Raw genomic sequence first — 20,894 nt, 5'->3', positions numbered from 1 at the left:
ACCTGACCCGCTGCAGCGCCTCGTCCAGCTGGTCCCTCTCCTGGGCCAGCTGCCGCGCGTGGCCCCGCTCCAGCTCCACGGCCCGCTGCAGCCGGTCCCGCAGGCCTTGGACAGCCTCCTGCGACTCCTGGTGCAGCGTCGCCAGCTCGGCCTTCTGACCCTGCAGCACGCCAACCTCGAGCTTGAAGGCCCGCTCCAGCTCCTTTCTCTCCTCTGCAAAGGCCCTTTTCATCACCTCCATCTCCCTTTCATAGTAATTCACCTGGGAAAAGAAGCGTGAGTGATGTCAGCCAGGGGCCCCTAAACATGATCTGCCTGACGATACAAGGCTGCCCGGCACAGCATCCAAAGAGCGGGGGGCCCGGCCTCAACGAGGTGCTGGGGCCTGTGAAAGGCTCCCCAGGGCCCGTGTGGCCGCCTGCTTCTGTCACGTCCCGTAACCTTCACTGCGGCCTAGGGGGGCAGGCCTGGCAGGCGCAGAAAGGCTGCTGGGGGCCGAGCTGGGCTGGGGGCCTGGCAGCAGCAGCAGCAGGAGGGCAGAGGGGGGACAATGCCTACCGCGAGGCCGCAGTGGCTCTGAACCCCCTGGAGACCTGGCGGGCAAGGCCACAGCAGGAGCCCAGGGGCAGCACCACAAGGAAGAGGTGGCCCTGCCTCGCTGGCAGTGACACCTGACGAGACGTGGGTACCGTCCCTCAACAAAACCCACCACGGTTGGGTCACAGAGCTGGAGGCATGTTCACCCAAGAAGACAGGCCTGGCCAGGGTGGCCCGGGAGGCCCCCACGCAGGGCAGTCCCAGGGTGCTTCAGCTGGAACGCAGTTGGGAGCTGTGACTCCCCAGCACAGAGTAAGCAGGGAGGTCTGGCCTCAGCGCAGCCCTCGTGACGCTGGGATACCACGACCCTGCTCCCTCCCATTAGTAGCTATACCTTCTGTCCTGCCTGCTTCCGAAGCGGGTGTGAGGCAGAACATCAATGTCACGCACATTTCCCTGCAAACCTCCGTCCCCCTGAGCGCGCTCACTATGGGGCAGACGTGTGCGCAGAAGCGTTCCAGCAGCAGGAAGCTCCCTGACCCCTCTGGCCTCCCTCAGCCCCCCTGACCTTGGTCTCCAGCTGGATCTCGAGGTCTTTGTAACGTTCCTTCACCTGCTCCAACATTATTTCCGTCTCTATACTCACTGGGACGGAATCACCCACAAACGTGAAAATGCCTGCAACAAGAAGACACTTCCGTTTTTGTCTTGCCCAGGACGCTGCGGGGTCTGATCCAACCTCCAAGCCGACATCTGGCCGAAGCACAGCCTTCCGCGGGCACTTTCCGCAAGAGGAATGCAACGCTGGCAGTAAGAGGACATGGGCCATGGACCATCCGTTGCACCGAGTTCTCAAAGCTGGCATCTTTACAAACCAGCATTTCGAGTCTTTGCCAGAACGCAGATCACTCAAAGGTATGAATGGCGAGGAGGCTCCCTGCCAGATTTGCCAGGCCCTTGAATTCCCTGAAAGATGCCACATGGGGTACACGTCCTGCCCCCTTGACCGTGGCAGGCACACACAGGGATGGGGACAACGGGAAAAAGTGACCACAGCACAGACAGTGCTTTAGGATGAGCCATGACGAAGCTCTGTCTTTATTCTTTATTTCGCCTTCCTCCTTTTCTCAGAGGCCCTCCCTACTTTCTATTACATCACACAAATCATGGGGGTGGGGGTCTTAACAAAAAGTCAGGCAAACTCAGCATTGTGGAGGCTCTGACAGACTGTAGGAAGAGGGTGTGAGCCACACCTGGCCCAGAAGACCGTCCCCACCGGCAACATCACCCGTCCTTACAGCTCGCCCCCAAAGGGCGCCTGTGAACCCACAAGCGCGGCCAGCCCTCTTGGGCCAGGGGCCCCCCCACGTTGTGCGTGTTGGGGGGCACACCCAGGGCTTGACTCAGAATGTGTGTGTGACCGCCGCTGCTGGTCCACGGGCCAGAAAGTGAAGGGAGCAGACACACCCTGACCTCTCGCCCAAGTTGTTTTCCACGAAAAAGAGTGACAGGCTCAATGACATTCTGAGAGAACTCAGAGTAAGTATCTCAGGAAAGAGAGCATCCCGCTGCCCTGACAACTGGAAGCCGCCACCTGGGTCTGGCCAAGTGGCGCCCGTCAGGAGTGGCCCCAGCTGGATGCACTGCCGGCCCAGACTCCACAACCCACGTGGCCCCCGCCACCACAACTCTGCTGTCCTGACTGTCCCTCCTCCTTTGAAGGGGCCAAGAGAAGCTCTATGGTCAGACGAGGGGGAAAGTGTAAGAGAAAATGCTCCAGCTGGGAGAGCGCTCTGGTCGTATCAGTGCCAACACGAAGCTTGGGGCTGCCTTTGGTGCCACACCTCAGAGGCTTCTGGACACGGCACCCTGGGCACAGACCCCGTCTCTCTGCTCCCTGCGTTACGGATCGTGGCTCTCGACAAGGGTCACATGCTCTGTGCAGCTCAGTCCCCTCCAGGGACAGAGGAGGTGACAATAACCCCCTTCCCCATGGCCACACTGGCACCAGACACTCATCTGGGGATCAGATGATACCAGCTCACCAGCCACATGCCAACACCTCCTGGCTGAGGGCAGCGGGGCTGTGGGTCTCGGCAGTCATCAGCTCCACTAATGCAGCTGCAGGTGAGGGGCTCCCTTCGGGCCCAGGTGCACAGAAGACCCCACTCGGTTTCCCTTGGAGGCTCCCATGTTGACTTTCCTGTTTTAAGTAACAGCTTTAGGACGATACGGGAGCCCAATGCTCTCAGGGTTACAGATGAGAGCGACACGTCCTCTGGGGCTGCGTCTGCGTGACATGTGACCACAGAGGCGGTCGGGCTGCTGGGCCGGGGCTGTCGTGGTGGTTCCCACGGCAGCAAGGGGCGTGGAGCCTGGAGCACGTGAACCTGTAGTGCCCGCCCCGCCCAGCTGCCAGGGTGGGCGCAAACCCCGTCCTCCCCAAGGACAGCTGTGGCCTCAGAACCTCCAGCCCCGTCTCTAGAAGGAGCCAAGAACATTAACCTCTCGGTGCTTGCAGCCTGTCGAGACCTCCCGGCTGGGAGGCAGGAGCCTGGTTTTTCCGACTGACGCCTTTGGCGTCGGCTCTGCACGCAGCAGGTGGAAGGGCCCTTCCCAGGCGCCATGGCCCCGCCCCATCTCAGACCCCTTCCACAGCGGCCCGCCGGCCTCGGTCCACACGGTTTAGCATCTGCCTTGTACGAGCCGTCACAGACCCGAGACCAGCCTGTCCCCTGTCCCCGCAGCCTCCTCTCTCCTCCCCTCCCCCAGAGGACCGTCTGTGTGGAGCATCTCCTTTGATGACCAACTCCGGCCCCCTCCCCGGGACCCAGGAGGCTCCCTGGGACATGCCTGCCCTGAGGTCACGGCAAGGTCCTCATAACCTTCACCACTTACTTCTACCCAAATGGTAGAACCCTCATCCTCCTCCATCTCCCTTGGGGCTCTGGGGGGTCACACAGAACCCTGGCCTCAGGTAGGCCCCTTCTCCCACACAAGAGGTCGGAAGGGCTTGTGACCACCTGTGCAGCTGGCCAGCCCCACGCTCCCCACCCCCCCCCCGCCCCGGGAAGGAGCACACGACCCCCCACCTCAAAACACCGGGCTCCTACCTGCCGGGCCGTGTCCCGGGGGCAGCTGGCCGTGCCGACTCGGGGGCAGCTGTGCCCGCAGGCCTTCCAGTGCGGCCTGCAGCTCGTCGTTGCAGTCCTGCAGGTCCTGTGGGCAGAGCCAGACCCTTCCTCCAGCCACTGTGGCCACTGGACCCAGGAGTCAGCCCCCAGCTCAGCAGGGCGGACGGGGCACCGAAGCTGCGCCCAGGCACCTAACTGCTCCGTGAGCGACACGGGAGCAGGGGTCACTTCGCGACATCTTATGCCCGGTACCACCTTCCATCACGGGATACAAGGAGGGGACTCAGGGAAAAAAAGTGCAGTGAAAGTGAGAAATGGAGAAAATACAGAGAAACCACAGGTGGTTGGGTAAGCACGCACATAAGGGGAAGAGGGCACTTGGGGGCGTGAAGGCTTAAGAGGAAGAGTCTCTGGGAATTCCCTGGAGGTCCAGCGGTTAGGACTCGGCGCTTTCACTGCCGGGGCCTGGGTTCGATCCCTGGTCGGGGAACTAAGATCCCGCAAGCTACACAGCGCAGAGGAAAAAAAAAAAAGAGGAAGGGTCTCGTTTGTGACAAGCGTAATTTGTCCACCCACGAATGAAATATACCTGAACAAGCACATTTGGTCACCTGACTTTCAAAAGGCCAGAAAGGGTAGCGTTCACATCCCACCTTCCCAGGTGGCCCCAGAGCCGGCACCGCGGCCACATGGCTTTGGGTCCACGTACTCTTCCCCCCAACCCCGGGTGGGCTGTGGCCGCCCCACCTGGAGGACAGCACGCGTGATGCAGCTTCCACCCGGCTTCTCCTCCCGGGAAACTGGCTCTGGGGGAAGCCAGACCAGCCAAGGCCATGGCATGCCCTCAAGGCTCCACTTCCCTCCCTGATTTTTTTTCTTTTTTTTTTTTTTGGCCACGCCCCATGGCATGCAGGATCTTAGTTCCCGGACCAGGGACTGAACCCCTGCCCCCTACACTGGGAGCACAGAGTCCTAACCACTGGACTGCCAGGGAAGCCCGCTCCTCTCTGATTTTTTAATCTATTTGAGTTTCTTCTCCAGGCAGCTCTTGTCAAATAAAACTCATCTTCCTGAACTCCCCGGTGGCCAGTGCCTGGTTTGTCTCTGCATCCGCCCTTGGAGAAGGAGCCTTTCATCGGCAGTTCTAGGCGTGTGGGAGAAGGGACAGGCCCTGCAGATCTCAGAAGAAGCACAGAAGCACAGATTTACTAGGATCAGTCCTTCAGAAACTCCTGGGCAAATACACAGTTTCCCCATGGAGGGAGCAGCTCCTTCCTGGGGGAAAGGGCAGGGCCGGGATGTGGGAGCCGTGGGGTAGACCTGCGGGGCGGCAGGTGTGGGCACTCCCGGTCCCTCTACCCCACGATGTCGCCACGCCAGCTACTGAGCATGTCAGGTGTGGTCAGTCTGGATTGAGGTGTGTGTAGCATAAACTCTACACCGATCTTAAACACCAGATTCCCAAAAAGGGATGTAAAATATCTCATTTAAAATGTGTTTATATTGATTATATGTTGAAATAATGACACTGTGGATGTAATACAGGGAATAAAATGTAATTAAAATGATGAATGTCACCTATTCCTTTCCTTTTTTTATGTGACTCCTGGAAAACCTGAAATTACACGTGACTGGTGTTTTTACTGACAGTGCTGACCTGGCAGGAAACACTGACAGAATCATTTCTACCCAATGTCCTCCCCCCTTGGTGGTTCTTTCTGCCCCTCAGATGGGTATTTTAAGAGCATATGCACGTCCCACAAATTCAGCAGCGCCAGAAAACAGGTCCTTAGGTGCCATGCTGGGCACAGACTTCTCTGCTCTCAGGCACCACTGTCGGTTCTAACCCATGAGGGTGTCATGTGCTGTCCTGGGTCCCAGACAGTCTACCCAGCGGGTGTCCCAGGGCTGGGAGCCAGGGTGCCTGTTTTCATGTGGGCTGCATGTGAACTTGGGGGTGCCTGTGGATGCCCAGGGTGGTCACAGGGTCATAGGGTGTTACTGTGCTAGCCAGGAAAGGCAGCACGTCCACTGCACACACTGTAGCGCTAAGGCTCTGAGGGCTCTGGACCTGTTGAGGCGTCTCTTCTCGTTAGCGGGAGAAGCGAGCTCAGCAAGGAAGCAGGGGAGGGTGGGATTTCAACAGCAGCTTGGAAAGCATCGAAAGCATCGGAGAGGAAGGTGGAGGCGGCAGACCAGCTGGGGAGCCGGGCCGTGCTGAGTCAGCACACACAGAGGGGCTGACCACCCAGGCACGGGCAGTGGAGGGGACGTCTGTCAGGGCTGGTGTCTCAGTCCATCCGGGCTATTGTAACAAAATTCCACAGATGGTGAGTTTATAAACAACAGAAACTTACTTCTCACAATTCTGGAGGCTAGAAGTCCATGACTGAGGTGCCTGCAGATTCAGTGTCTGGTGGGAGCTTCCCGGTTCATAGACGGCCATCTGTTCCCATGTCCTCACTTAGTGGAGGGGATGGGGGAGCTCTCTGGGGTCCCTTTATAAGGGCACTAATCCCCTTCATGGAGCTCCACCCTCATGACCTAATTGCCTCCCAAAGGCCCCACCTTTGAACACCACCACAACTGAGGGAACAGGCTTCAACATATGGATTTATGGGGACACACACATGCAGCACGTAACAGGGTGGAAATGGGTAAAGAGAAAATCTGTATCTGGCACTTCTGACCAAGGACAAGCTACTCCATTATGGTGTCCACCCGAGGGAGCAGTGAAAATATGAAACCACAGAGAACCCCTAAGGAGGAAGCGATTAACATTTTACACTTCCCCCAACTTTTTTAAATCTTTTTTTTTTGGCTGCACCTCGTGGCATGTATCGTAGTTCCCCAACCAGGGATGGAACCCATGCCCCTGCATTGGAAGTGTGGAGTCTTAATCACCAGACCACCAGGGAAGTCCTTACACTCCCCTTTACCAAAGTCAGCCTTGCCCCAGAAAACTGAGGCTGACAGCTGAAAGAAAGAAAGAAAAAAAAAAAAAAAAAAAGCCGAGACAGTAGTTGAATAGGAAGGGAACTCGGCAACAAGGGAAAACATGGTTTCTGTGCTAGCAAATATCCTGCTTACAAGCACGGGGAAATGTCAAACAGTGACTTTGGAAAGATGGGTGACACACAGCAGGGAGGTTCAAGGTCGTCTCTACTCTGGAGACTGATGATAAGAAACACCCTAGGCCCGAGGCAGCGCCCCCAGGAGGCTGAGCACACGCAGCACGCAGATCTTGGTCTCTAAAGCCATTCTCTCCAGTTAGGAGCCAGGACTCACTGGAGAAATAGCTGATTCCAGCGCAAGGGCAGGGGAAGCATAAGAGGAGTCTGGAGCATCTCACTGTGCTAGAAAGTATGGAACAACTTAACAAAACATGACAGTGACAAGTCACAAGGTCACGGCTGCGGCCGGAAGACACTCCCACTGGCCAAATCTCACATGACTTGAGCACCAAAGTAATTCGACATAGTAATGAATTATCAATACAAACCACTGATGAGAATGGCGATTCCTGAGCCCATACCAACCAGATACACAGATAGATAGACAGGACTTCTCTGCCTGATGGCAGATGCCAAGTGCCAACTGACAGATGTGGAGTGGATGATGGAAAACCATCCTTTTGCAACAACCATTGTGGCAAAGACGGGAGTTGGCAGGAATCACTCACTGATCCTAAATCCAGTGAAACTTCTGATGCAGAGCAGGACATCTGCCTGGTCTTAAAGTGTCACCCCACACTGAGACCAGGTGATCAAAATTAACATCACCTACATTGTGCAGCTGAGAAGGCATAACCTCAATTTAATCCAAAGGAAGTATCACGAAAACACAAAATGAGAACGTTTCTATTGAAAAGGAAGGAGAGACTGTATTCTTCAAAAATCTCCATGTGAAGGACAAAGAAAGGCTGTGGGAATGTGCTACAGACAGTGTGTCTCCCCAGATTCATACGTTAAATCCTGATCCCCAGTGTGATGGTATTTGGTGAGGCTTTTTTTTTTTTTTTTGCGGTACGCGGGCCTCTCACTGCTGTGGCCTCTCCCGTTGCGGAGCACAGGCTCCGGACGCGCAGGCTCAGCGGCCGTGGCTCACGGGCCCAGCCGCTCCGCGGCATGTGGGATCTTCCCAGACCGGGGCATGAACCCGTGTCCCCTGCATCAGCAGGCGGACTCTCAACCACTGTGCCACCAGGGAAGCCCCCTGGAGGTGAGGCTTTTGGGAGGAGATCAGGTCAGGAGGATGGAGCCCCATGACGGGGTTTGTGCTCTAATAAAACAGCCCCCAGAGAACTCCCTCGCCCCTTCACAGAAGGACACAGTGAGAAGACAGCCGGCCACCTGCAACCCAGAACAGAGGCCTCACCAGACACTGAATCTGTCAGCACCTTGGTCTCAGACCTACCAGCCTCCAGAACAAAGGAACTAAATCTCTGTGGCTTATAAGCTCCCCGGTCTATGGTATCTTTGTTACGGCCACCTGAATGGACTAAGAATGTTCCAGATTAGAGGACATCAGACTCTGGCCCTGGCCCTAGACTGGGTCCTGCACTGGAGGAAGATGCTCTAAAGAACATTGTTAGGGGAATTCCCTGGCGGTCCAGTGGTTAGGTCTCTGAGCTTCCACTGCTGGGGACCCAGGTTTGATCCCTGGCCAGGGAACTAAGATCCCGCAAGCCAAGCAACACAGCTAAAAACAAAAAAGAACATTGTTCGGTTGACTAACAAAACTGAAACACAACAAGCAGGTTAAAGGACTGTATTGGTGGAAACTGTGAAGTTACTAAGTATCCTCAGCTACCCAGGAGGTGTTGGGAAGCTGGCTCTCTAGGAAGAAAAGCCCAGCTTATAGCTTCTGCACATTTCTTGGTGTAAATAACTCCCCCATCGAAGGTTTAACAAGAAGCCAGCAAAATTCCTGAACATGTAACATCAACGTCGGGCACCTGCACGGCACTTTGAGGTTGAAGGGTCGGCCTGCTCTCAGGAAGTGCATGGACCAGTTCGGGCTGGAGGGTCGTGATCGCCTGACCCACCTCCGATGTACACGTGCGCGTCCACATGCACACGGTGAAACGTACACAGCAGGTGGACTGGGGCAGAGGCATCCAGGTGTTCCCCAGACTAGTTTCACTTTTGTAACTTCACGTATTAGAAATTACTTTCAAATAAAACGCTTTTTTAATGCTCTGTTAGTTTGAAACAGCCAAAACTATCCCCCAAAATAGAGAGGGCAAATTTCTAAATAAGTAGCTTAGCACTAAAATGTAAAATATTCCTGCTGATATTTGAAAAAGTAAAATTTTGAGAATCAAAAGTGAAATCAGCAGCAGCTGTTAAGTGACAGAGTCATGTGAAAAAATGAAGGCAGTTACATTTGTTTGAAAAAATTCAGGTGCACTAAAGCAATGTATTAATGCATGGTTAGCTACAGGTGCTCAAAGTGAGAGAGAAAACACAGCAGGAAAGAGAGTTCCTTTCAGAAAGTCAAGCGGCACATTCCAGCTGCACCACATCCCCTAATCACAAACCACACACACCACTCGGGCACCCGAGGACGGTAAGAGCTGACCACACGCAGGCGCACACGGGATTCAGGATGTGGAGGGCAGGAGGTAAGGGTCACGTCACACTGCAGACCAGCACAGGCTCACCTTTATCCTCTGGTGTGGCCAAAGCATCGTGTGCAGAAAGACAGTTCTTAACATTAATTGGGAGGGAAATCATTAAGAGGCAAATGGATACTAGACCCCTAACTCCAAATGATAATGTTCTATCTGCTGGAGTCCTCGGTAATCTCGAGAGAGTAACGGGTTATGATCTGTTTCCCCAGCACTGACATTGTTCACCACCTACGCCCTCTTCTGCATAGCGGCAGCGCCAGCCGAGTGGGCTCACATTGGTAGATTTGGCCCAGGAAATGCAAACACTCAACCACAGGAGACAAGATGAAGCCCTACATGGTGCCGGGACACACAGAGGGGGACTTAGGACAGGGGCTGTCTCGCCACCTGGGCAGCCCGTGTGGGGCTGGGCACACGTGCTGAGCAGGCAAGTCCCACCCGTCTCCTTTCCGAACACGAGGCTCGGAGGACCCCATTGGCGGAAGGCAGGCCGAGATCAGAGGCTCTGCCTGCTCTGCTCATACAGGGATGCTCCTGTGGACCCGGGCTGGACCACCCTCCACGTGGAGGCCAGGGGGTGGGAGGGCCCACCCGGGTCTGAGCGGACAGATCCTGACGACCCCGCAGGTAGGGGGCCACATACCCGGCACTTGAGCTTGTACTCCTTCAGGACCTCTGAGAACCGCTCCTCCTGGGTCAGGAGCTCCGTGCTCTGTGGCTCGAGCTGAAAGCCAGACGCAGGCAGGAAAATGAGGGCCGGGACCTGAGGCCAGGTAGAGGGTGTGTTGTCACCCCCAGACGCTGTCCCCACCAGGCTTATTAGCATCTGCAGGTACAGCTGCCCATTCCTCCTCTTCCTCCCCTCCCCTTGTCTAAAAGGTCTCAGGGCAGAAGGATGTTTGGAATTTATGGAAGGCGGCCATGCTCCCACCTGGAGCCTGGGCTGCCTTCCTGCCTTGGCCACCTGGGAGGCCCCCTGCCTGGACCCTGCACCTCCCCTCCCCTCCTCCTCTGAAGGTGATGGTAAGGGCCAGCTGGGGCGCCTCTAACCTCTCCTCCGTGCCCACCACCACCAAGACCCTGTCACTGGGGTCTGTGCAGAGGGTGCTGACTGCTCCAGGCTTTGTCACTAAAAGGCCAACGTGCAGGGCATCACCCGGGCGTCACCAGCACCCCTGCACTGCATGAAGTGGAGGAAAACACAGGGAAAGTACCCGTGATAATTTTCTCTCCATTATAGAATTTTAGGAGAAAAAACCTAAATTCCATCGCCTGTGTATTCTTCGTCAAGACCCTGACGCCCTTTACCCGGCGCCCAGGGGCGCCTCTCTGGAGACTCAGAATCAGCAGAGGACCCACCTTGTCCTTCAACACAAACTCCAGATCATTCTGCAGCTTCAGGACCAGCTTCTCCGACTCTGCGAGCTTCTCCACGACTTCAATCATCTCCTTCTGCAGTCGACTGTTTTCCTACAAGACACAGGCCAGCGGTTGGCCGGCTTTGGGGACGGAGGAGGGAGCTGTGTGGAAGGGCTGCCCCCTCCGAGCGAGAGGCAGGGCTCATGAGCAGGGAAGGTGGACCCCACGGAGCTCTTGGGGATACTCCCCCTTTCCCACTGCCTCGACTTCTTCCACCCACCCAAGCTCTCGGACAACCCTTCCCGAGCCGTCTTCTAAAAAACAAATTGAAAGCTGTACCACGACGGCCCAGGTGTCCACCAGGAGCAAGGCAGTGTCCTCAGACACGGGAACCAAAAAGAAGGCATATGTCCAGCCTGTCCTCCAGGGGGACGGAGGCGAGGGAGGCAGGGCAGGTGCGGACAGAGCCCACAGCCCCAAGTTAGGGAAGGAGGAGGAAGGGGGGCCGGGGACACCTCACTGGAAGCAAATGCAGGGTGGGTGCCGGTCGTGGGGCGCTCTCCACAGTCCAGAAGACTGCGTCTGCTCCAGGGCTGGGGGCGCAGGCTGATGCTTTTGTCTTTTGCTGACCCCACTGGTGCTCTGGTCCCAGGGGTGCAGCAGAGGCGGCTGCAGCCGCTGACCTAGAGGCCCTCGGGTCCCCCATCCTGCTGCCCACATGGCTGGAGATGAGGGACCATGTGTCTCCCAGAAAAGCCAGGACGCTTTCTGCTTTGGCTGAGAAATGGGCTCTTTCCATGGCTGCAGGAAAGGTTCTTTAGTGTGAAACCCCCAGCACCACGGGGAGGGTTTAATCCTGGACCAGGGAGGTGTGGGTGTGGAGGATGGACCCTTAGGCAACCTCGCCTCCGTCTTTTTGGGTGGGAGGCACCCCTCCGACCCCCGTACACCTCTACCTTCAGGGCCAGGCTCAGCTTCTGGCGGAGGCTGGCCTCCTCAGCCCGAAGGCGCTGCAGGTCCTCCTCCAGCACAGCCCTCTGCCGCCGGGCCTGCTCCCAGGACAGCTCGCGCTCCACCTCCACCTCGGACCGCAGGAGACTCAGCCTCTCCCTGTACCCCTGCTCCAGGCGTCTGCAAGGCACATGGCACGTGGTTCGTCGGGCTCCTGAGGGGCGCCACCTGGGCCTCTCCCTCCCCGGGGTCTCTCGCCGGAGCACTCGGCCACAGCGTCTGGGACTCGTTTGTCCACCCTGGCAGACGAGAGAGCTGCAGATGCTGTACCATTTAAGGATGCGGGGCCTCCTTAAATCCCTCCTCGGGGCTGGTGGAGGTGACCCCACACAGACAAGGTGAGCCAGCGGGTCCCTTGGCCTCTGGGGTGAGCTAGCGGGTGACCTCTGGGTAGGTCTCTGACGCTCCTCGGCCATTCAACCTCCTCCACATCGTGAAAAAATGAATCAATAAATAAAGGCGGCACCAAAGCCTTCGGTGACCAAATGCGCACAGAGGCCCGCCTCTGTCACGAGGACACAGGCATCAGAAAACCAGTACGTGGCGAATCCCAAAGCAGCCAGAGAAAGGTGCAGAGGCCCTTCCCCTCAGACTCGTTGTGGTCGTTTGCAATAACCATTTCTTTGCAGCATGCAGGACTTTAGTTCCCCAACCAGGGATCGGACCTGTGGCCCCTGCAGTGGAAGCACGGAGTCGTAACCACTGGACCGCCAGGGAAGTCCCCGCAATAACCATTTCTATCAGCAGGGAAAACAGTGCTAGATCTTAGCTTTATCACTAAAACAGCTGCCTAACAGGATTCTCAGACCCAGTCTATCTAGATTGAAGACGAATGAAACTCTTCGGCAGAGCTTGGCCACGTCAACAATCGAGCATGAGAAATACTGGGCTCGGCCTCCCTCAATCTCACCCCAGAGCTTCGAGGCGGGGGCATGAGGGGAAGGGGGGCAGCCATCACTTAGGGAAAAGGTTTGACGAGTGTGATTAATCTAACAGTCCACAAATCTCGGGGCTAATTTTACAAATACAAATTTGATCATATCACTCCACTCTTTAAAGGGGAAAGGTGCAGTAAAATACGGCAGAACAGACCCACATCACGGGTGCTCCGTGGCCGTCAGAAAGTATATGCAACACAACACCATTCTGTAAGTAATCACGTGCACGGAAAAGCGAGGGACTCACAACAAATGTTAGGAGTGATAACCTCTGTGGACGTGAGACTTTTGCTTTTATTTTTCCTTTTACTTGGTATTTTCTTTCTTTTTAATTATTTATTTATTTATGGCTGCATTGGGTCTTAGTTGCCGCCTGCGGGCTCTTCGTTGCGGCACAAGGGCTTAGTTGCCCTGCGGCACGTGGGATCTTAGTTCCCCGACTAGGGATCGAACCTGCATCCCCTGCATTAGAAGGCGGATTCTTAACCCCTGGACCACTGAGGAAGTTCCTACTTGTATTTTTTAAGTTTTCTACAATGAACATGTATCATTTATTACTTTTGTAATAAAAACAACCTAACACAACCACAAAAACTATTTCTAAAAACGTATCAATGATGCCCCATTGCTCACTGGGCAAAATCCAAACACTCGCGTGGCCCTCGAGGCCTCGTGTGTTCCCCCACCAGATTCTTGGACTGAGATACGGCCTTGGAGTCGCTGGTTCTCTGACCCAGAGAGAACTTCCCTGAGTCCCTTCTGGGTGGTTGGGAGAGTCAGGCCGACCGGGCCAAGACCAACGCAAATCAGTTCTCAGCTCCCTGACGGATCGTCTAAAATCGTCCACACTTAAGCTTGTGGGCGCTGGGGTGGGGGGCAGCACAGGCCACAGAGGAAGGACGTGTGCGGGTCAGGCTGCTCCAGAGCAGGGAGCCCCAAGGACCCCGCGTCCCCAGGCCTCGCCTCAGGACACAGCCCCACGTCCGCCCACGTCAGGGATGCAGCAGAGCCCAGCTGCAGTAAAGAGCTACCGGGAGGCGGGTGGCGCCTCAGGAGAGGGGGAAAGGCTTTCAAAAAGGTCAGAAATTCTTTCCTCTGGTTTGTCCACCACCATCCCGGCCAGCTCACCAGGAGTCCACTCAGGCCACCCAATGGGCGATGCCCGGTGTGCGGTTTTGGGCCCCGGCCTCCCTCCTGCAGAACCAACAGGCTGCAAAGCCATTCTCCGGTCCTCTCAAAACGTCCACCCGTCTCGCTGATCACAGGCACGGACAGAAGACTCAGCTTGAGTGGGACAGACCCCGACAGATGGAGCAGAGAGTGAGGCCAGCAGAGCACTTTCCCCTGCAGACGGTCGTCACAGGCACTCGGCCAGACGCCATGCTCCCAAACGAAGGGCAAGACTGCTTCTTAAAATGCACTGTCTTCCCTCAAGGAAGGACGTCAGCAGAGTGCTGGGTTCAGGTGAGACAGCAGGGCCTCAGCTGGTGGCCGCCCGCGTCCACTGCCCACCCTCGGCCGGGGACCCCGGCGGGACCTACCTGACCTTCTCCTCTGCGAGCTGCTCCAGGGCAGAGTGGAGGTCGTCCGTCTCCTTCACAAACTCCAGGTGCCTCTGCTCTGCCTTCTCCAGGTCCTGCCTTGCCTTGTCTCGCTCCCTGGCCATCTGCTCCACCTGCCCCCTGCGTGAAGGAGGCGGGGTCAAAGGGGACACCGCTCTGGGCCCAGAAAGCCCGTCTGCAGGAACAAACACAGCTGGGCTAACGGCGCCGAGCAGCGGCCAGCGCTGGGCTCTGACCCACCTCCTCCCAGGGCCGTTTCTATAGTTACTGTGCCCGGTTTACAGAAGCACATACAGTGACAGGCCAACTGCCTGGCAAAGGGGTTTCTAGCAGGTTTCTGAACCAGGAGGTCTGAGCCTAGAACGTGCAGCGTGCCACCCCTCCAGATGGCCTCAGGACAGGTAGGAATTTATCTACGCTCCCTCTTGCCTGCAGCTGGGCCTCAGGCCCCAGGGGTCCCTAGCACCTAACCTGGGACTGGATGCATGAAGGGGAGGAGGCTGGCCACCCATTATCCTGCCTGGCCACAGCCCTGCCACCTGCAGCCTGGCATCAGAGTGACTGTGCAGGGAGTTGCCCAGAACAGAGGAGACTCCCGTATGTGGCCCTGTCCCTGTCTGGTCACCCTGGGTCCCGCCCAAGGCTCTGTGCAAACCATCTCTGGCACCAGCTATCCCGGTGCCCGTTTCTCCCACTGAAGAGGCATCCCTGTCCCAAAGCACAGTCTTTCTCTGGTCCCCTTTGCCGAACTGCCTGACAGAAGGCTCATCTGTTGGTACCTAATGAGATGCAAAGTCTTGAGGATCGAGGTTGGGATTTCTGCCAGCCTTTTCTGTAGCTTCAGAAAATCAATAAACACACGAAAACCAATCTTTGTGCCAAACTGCTCAGCAGACGGACGGCCTGAAAAGCCAGCCAAACCCAGAGCCAAACCCAATTACAATGGTTTGTGTTCTTGGCCCAACTGCCGTGCTGCGCTTTGTGACTGTGTTCGAAGCATCCTTCTTTCTCTTCCTGCTGGGTGCCCGAATCCGGGGGCAAGGAGGCCAGTCTAGCCAGTGGCACCCACACACCCTCCCCGTCGGGGCTCTTACTGGCGGAAGCTCAGCTCCTGGCGGTAGCAGGCCAAGGCCGCCTGCTGAGTGGCACCGCCCACCATCGTGAGCTCGTTCTCAAGGGCCCAGGCCAGCTCCAGAAGGTTCACCTTCTCGTCCACACTGAAGTCGAGGCTCTGAAAATAGCAAGACCCATCAGCCAGGTGGGATGAGTGGGTCTCCAGACGCTTCCGGGCTCCCTCAGGACAGTCAGGCCCAGACCACGCTGTCCCTGCACCTTCCTTTGCTCTCTGCAAAGTCTCTGCCTCTTGGGTGGAGCCTTTCCCCTGCCCCAACCCCGCTGATGGTCTCCCCATCCTTGTCAACCCCAGTGTCCCCCCATCCCCACTACAGTCCCCCCAACCCTGTCAACCCCAGTGTCCCCCCATCCCCACTACAGTCCCCCCAACCCTGTCAACCCCAGTGTCCCCCATCCCCACTATGGTCCCCCCATCCCTGTCAACCCCAGTGTCCCCCCATCCCCACTACGGTCCCCCATCCCTGTCAACCCCAGTGTCCCCCCATCCCCACTACGGTCCCCCATCCCTCTCAACCCCAGTGTCCCCCCATCCCCACTACGGTCCCCCAACCCTGTCAACTCCAGTGTCCCCCCACGCCTCGAGGGTGGGCATGACCCAGGCTGGACAGAGTCCCCCTCCCTGGACAAAGTGACAGACACAGAAGGGGGCATGTCCCAAGCAGAGGACTTTGGGGATTGATAGGGAGGCCAGAGAAGGGCTTTTTCCCTGTGAAATCAGGTGTTGTATAAACCACGTGGGCCCTGGGGAGCTGCACAAGGGGACTGGACCTGAGGCCAAGGCCCCCACCAGCAGAGTCCAGACAACACCCGGAGCTGGGACCCCCGAGCCTAACGTCCTTCTCCGACTGACCACGAAGGTCCCTAACCTCCTCCTGCCCAAGCTAGTTTGACTTGGGTTTTTGCCATTTCAGACTCAAAGAATCCTGACTAATATGTCTCTGAACCACACAAACAGATACAGGAACAGATGGGGGTTCTGTTGGTGGACACAGGACCTATCAGAGAAAGATGAGCCACAGCCCAGCATTCCAGACAGTCACACTCATTCGCCCTCGGGATTCTTGGAAAAGTACAGTTAAAAGAATGGAAAAATTTTGTTTTACGTATTTTACCATAATAAGAGAAAGAGACAGTAGGACAGGAATGCCCGTCCATCCTGCTGGCTGCCCAGTAAGAACACTTTTGCCACGTCTGCTCCTGCAGCGATGGGCACACTTGGCTACAAGGCCCAGACACACGGGCGGGGCAGGCACATGGCAGGGCCCACGGGGAGGCCCTTCCTTTAACTTATGAGGCGGAGACTTGAATCTCCGTCCTTCCCCATGGCCGCGAGCGCTTCTGGAGAGAAATGACACTCAGCTGAAGCATGTGCAGCAACTGGGAAGCTGAAGTTCTGACACAAGCGCACACTTCCCAGCAACGAAACCACGGGTGGGGGCAGAGGACAGAAAGTGGTCCCAGCGGCAGCTTCCCAATTAGAAAAACCACGTGGCACAACGTGGGCGCCTGCCTCCTGGCGTTCATGCCCATGTACTCCTTCTGTGCTGACCGGGATGGACCTACGTAACCCCCGGGATGGTGCCAGGGTAGCAATGTGTGGCTTCCCAGGCCAGGGCGTGGGAGGCTGAGGCCCCTCTCCGCTCTCCTGGACGGGGCTCTGGGGAAGCCAGAGCCATGCTGGGAGGAGGCTCAGGCTGCCCTGGGGAGGAGCCCAGGTGGCAGGGAGGGGAGGCCTCCAGCCTCCGACGAGGTCCACTCTCCATCCTGCTGGGCCTCGGGAAGACCGCAGAGCAGTCTCCTGGAGACCCCAGGCTAGGAACACCCGGCTGCGCGGCTCCCGATTCCTGAGGAGGTCAGGGATCCGCACAGAGCAGCCCTGGCGGTGGTCCCACAGACATTCGCGTGAGGTCCTGAGAAGCTGGGTGTGGGAGGCCAGCACGTCCAGGCCAGGGCTCGCCTAGCGGGCTTCCTCCCCCGGGGAACACACCTCTCTCAGGCAGGTGTGCTCAGGGGCAGCTGGCGGTCCCGCCCAGTGTCACAGGTGACCAGTTACGGACCTGCTGCACCAGGACACCCCGACTGCGTGCCAGCTCGCCCGAGAGCCACCCTGTGTCGGGGGACAGATACACCTGGGGGGCCACGTGGAGGGTCCTGCTGAGAGGAGTTCAGTAACGTCACTGCCTCTCAATTCAATGGAATCAAACCCTGAGCAACTGGAAAATCATAAGTTGCTAAAGGAATGGAAACTTGCTGTGACAGCAAGAGAGCAGTGATAAGAGTAAGTCCTGAAGTGTTGGGGGCAAGCGTGAGACTCGTCACTGGCTGGATCCTGACGGCAGCCAGCCCACCTCCAAGCGCAGGGAATCAGGAGCAGCGTCTTAGGGAGAATCTCCAAACCATGAGCCTCTGGGACTTCCCTGGTTGTCCAGTGGTTAAGGGCTCCGTGCTTCCACTGCAGGGGGCACAGGTTCGATCTCTGGTTGGGGAACTAAGATCCTACGTGCCGTGTGGCACAGCCAAAACCCAAAAAACAAAAAACCATGAGCCCCTCTGCTCTTGGCCCTCTCCGGGGGCCAATTTCAGTGGTCCGGCCTCAGCCTCTGGTTCTCAGAATAGTCCTGTGGGCCAGCTGTCCAGGGATGGCCTTGCGTCAGGCTCTGCCTGGGCTGCTGGGCAGCGGGACTCTGCAACGGCGAAGCTTAGGTCCAGGAGAGTCTGGCCTGAGGAGTCGGGCAGACTGTCTTAAAGGCTGTTTTTTTTCTCCTTCCTGTTCTATTGGTCTGTGCCAACATGGACATTTTTGGAGGCAATACAACAGAAGCTATCAAGAGGTAAAATGCGTACCTTCAGGAATCCGCCCTACCGAGAAACACCAGCACAGGGGCAGAAGGGTACACGTGCATTACAGGTGACGACATTCATAACAGGAAAAAAACATACGTGTCCCACGACAGGGAAAGGGTAATGTAAATTAGCAAGGTATACGGTATGACACCAATTTTGCAAAAGAAAATTTTTAAATGGGAATGTCTAAATATGCATTTCTTTCCTGTGCCAGGGAAGAGCTCGCAGAATGTCCACCAGATCTTTACGTGTCGCCATCCCTGGAGACCAGGAGCAGAGGGGGGCAGGCTTTATTATTCTATAGATTTCTGTAGAGCTGAAGCTTTTTTTCACAATGGAAAGTGAAATTTGGAAATGAAACTAACTCATCTAGTTCGCCACACCTGCCCCAGCACTCTTCCCTTGCTGTGCCCGCCCTGTGTGCACCTGACTTGCCACCCAGGGCAGAACTCCCTCCAAAGCCCCAGGGCTGCCCTGTGTCCCCACAGAGGGGACTTGACTGACCAGGGAGAGCACAGGCCTCCTCGTGTGTGACCACTGGAGGGAGGTCGGAGGGCGGGTACGGGGAGAAGAACTCCCCACAGAGCTCGTCCGGGGAGAGTAGAAACGCTCGGACGTCTGTGACAGTGGTGTCCACTAAGACGTCCCTCCTCCAGGTCAGCAGATCAGCTCCGGGGCTGACACGCACTGAGGGGGAGAGTCTAAGATGCTGAAACCTACCTTCAAACGGATTTGTTTCAGGCTGTGGTTTTCTCTGCTTTTTACTTATTATGTTTTTAACACTTCCTATATCTTAATATCAAAAAATAAAGAAAAAAGTATTACGATGGGCCTTCCCTACACAGGGCCTGTGTCTGCGGTGGGGGGGACGGGGGGAGCTCCGTCCAGCCTCCCCTGTAGGCAGTGGCCCCGCCCGCCTAGACGCCTCTGCTGGGGCAGCCGTGCGCGACCGGTCCAAACCTGCAAGACCTCCCTGCCGTTGTGCACCCCCTCCTGGGCCCACAGGGTGATGATCTGCTCCGGGAAGGCGAAGCCGGCGCCGTCGTCCACGCTGCACAAGAGGCGCGGGCCCGAGCTCACGGACACAAGGGATGACGTGGTGGTCTGGCCACCACCCTCCTCTGGGACCTGCACGTCGGGACAAGCTCTGTGAGCCCCCGTGGCCTCCTCATGCACCCTCCCCAACCTCCCTGTCTGTGTGGCCTCCCCGAGGCCTGTGAACAGCGCTGATTCCTGGGGCGCCCGCAGGATCTGACTCGAGCCCAGGGCTCAGCGCTGTCCACGCCAGGCCATGCAGGGGACGCCCAGCGCCTGCCAGGCCCTGAGGTAATTTCTCCCCAAACCACTAATGGCTTCCTGCTGAGGGAAACCTGGTCTGTGCAGAGAAACCCAAGACGGGCTTCAGAAGGAGGGCGGGGGTGGCCCAAGCGGAGGACGCGTGTCCTCAGGATTCAGGGTCAGAGAGTTTTAAGACAAGGGCAAAAAAATCCCTCAGCCAGAAAGTGGACCGGTGAGCCGAGGTACTGCAAGAATCCAGCTGTGGGGCTTCCCTGGTGGCGCAGTGGTTGAGAATCTGCCTGCTAATGCAGGGGACATGGGTTCGAGCCCTGGTCTGGGAGGATCCCACATGCCACGGAGCAACTAGGCCCGTGAGCCACAACTACTGAGCCTGTGCGTCTGGAGCCTGTGCTCCGCAACAAGAGAGGCCACGATAGTGAGAGGCCCGTGCACCGCAATGAAGAGTGGCCCCCTCTTGCCACAACTAGAGAAAGCCCTCGCACACAAACGAAGACCCAGCACAGCAAAAATTAATTAATAAACTCCTACCCCCCAACATCTAAAAAAAAAAAAGAATCCAGCTGTACTTCCTGCCCCTTGGAGGGCAGGGCCCTTCAGACACGCGTCCGCAGTTGGGGCCAGAACAAGGAGCAGCTGCTGGGGCCCCCAGACCACCAGGCCCACCTGCTCCCCTGATGGAGCAGGAGAATCTCCGTCTGGGCCCAGGTGCGAGGCCCCATGTCACCACTCCAGCCGCGCTGGCATCCACATGCACAGGACACAACCCCATGGCCATGTCAGCACTTCCCCGGTAGGAACGGGGGCCGCTGTACCTCAGAGGAGGCCCTCCCTCCCACAGGCTCTGGGCACGACTGCACTGTGGTCTCTGCCCTCAGGTGGCCTGGCACCATCCCTCATCTCTCCTGGTTCCTTCCCTGTCTCAGTGGCTTCAGGTGCATAAACCTGGTTCTCAGACGCGCCTGGCCTAGCAGAGAACAAGGGCACTGTTCCTGCATCGCTGTCCACAAACTGCGGGATCAGCCACGTCGCCAAAGAAGCCTCAGCAAGACTCCCCAGGACAACCGTGCCCTGTGGTGGGAGACGGAGGCTGACTGTCCTGGGATTGAGAAAAACCAGATGCACCGAACATCACAATTTAAATAACCACCTAAAATCTGCTCTCCTCCAGCTGGCCTTGTACAGGATAAAATTCAGGTATACAGTATGGGGAGAGCACAGCTCCAGGAATCCTTGTTAAGGCTAATCCTGGGGAAGACACAGACCCGTCAGTGACTCTGCCCTCCGGGGAGGAGGGAAAGGGGGTGCTCTTGTTGGAACACAGTGTACCCCACATTGAGGCATAACAAGGAACTGTCAGGGAATCCTCATAAGACCCCTATGAGGTAGGTGTGTCCATTTTACAGACAAGGAACCTGAGGCTCAGAGAAGGTGAGTAGCTCAC

The 20,894-nt window shown here is 56.9% G+C and overlaps 1 protein-coding gene across 5 annotated transcripts in view; it reads right to left on the bottom strand.

Moving 5' to 3' along the window:
- The window catches only part of NINL (ninein like), a 107,518-nt gene that overhangs the window by 20,381 nt on the left and 66,243 nt on the right, over positions 1-20,894 (bottom strand). For 3 of the 5 annotated variants that reach the window (XM_079946565.1, XM_079946568.1, XM_079946566.1), the window contains exons 8-16: positions 19,115-19,282; positions 15,271-15,407; positions 14,156-14,296; positions 11,622-11,796; positions 10,666-10,776; positions 9,950-10,069; positions 3,651-3,756; positions 1,106-1,215; positions 3-262 (exon numbers count right to left, since the gene is read on the bottom strand). In XM_079946565.1, the coding sequence (XP_079802691.1) occupies positions 3-262; positions 1,106-1,215; positions 3,651-3,756; positions 9,950-10,069; positions 10,666-10,776; positions 11,622-11,796; positions 14,156-14,296; positions 15,271-15,407; positions 19,115-19,282 (1,328 nt within the window). The remainder of the gene's footprint in view (positions 1-2; positions 263-1,105; positions 1,216-3,650; positions 3,757-9,949; positions 10,070-10,665; positions 10,777-11,621; positions 11,797-14,155; positions 14,297-15,270; positions 15,408-19,114; positions 19,283-20,894) is intronic. The other 2 variants (XM_079946567.1, XM_079946569.1) reach the window with 2 other exon arrangements.

The sequence above is a fragment of the Stenella coeruleoalba genome (genome assembly GCF_951394435.1).
Source record: "Stenella coeruleoalba genome assembly, chromosome: 15".
Lineage (NCBI taxonomy): Eukaryota > Metazoa > Chordata > Mammalia > Artiodactyla > Delphinidae > Stenella > Stenella coeruleoalba.
The sequence above is the reverse complement of the archived record's forward strand: the minus strand, read 5'-3'. Positions and strand labels throughout refer to the sequence as shown.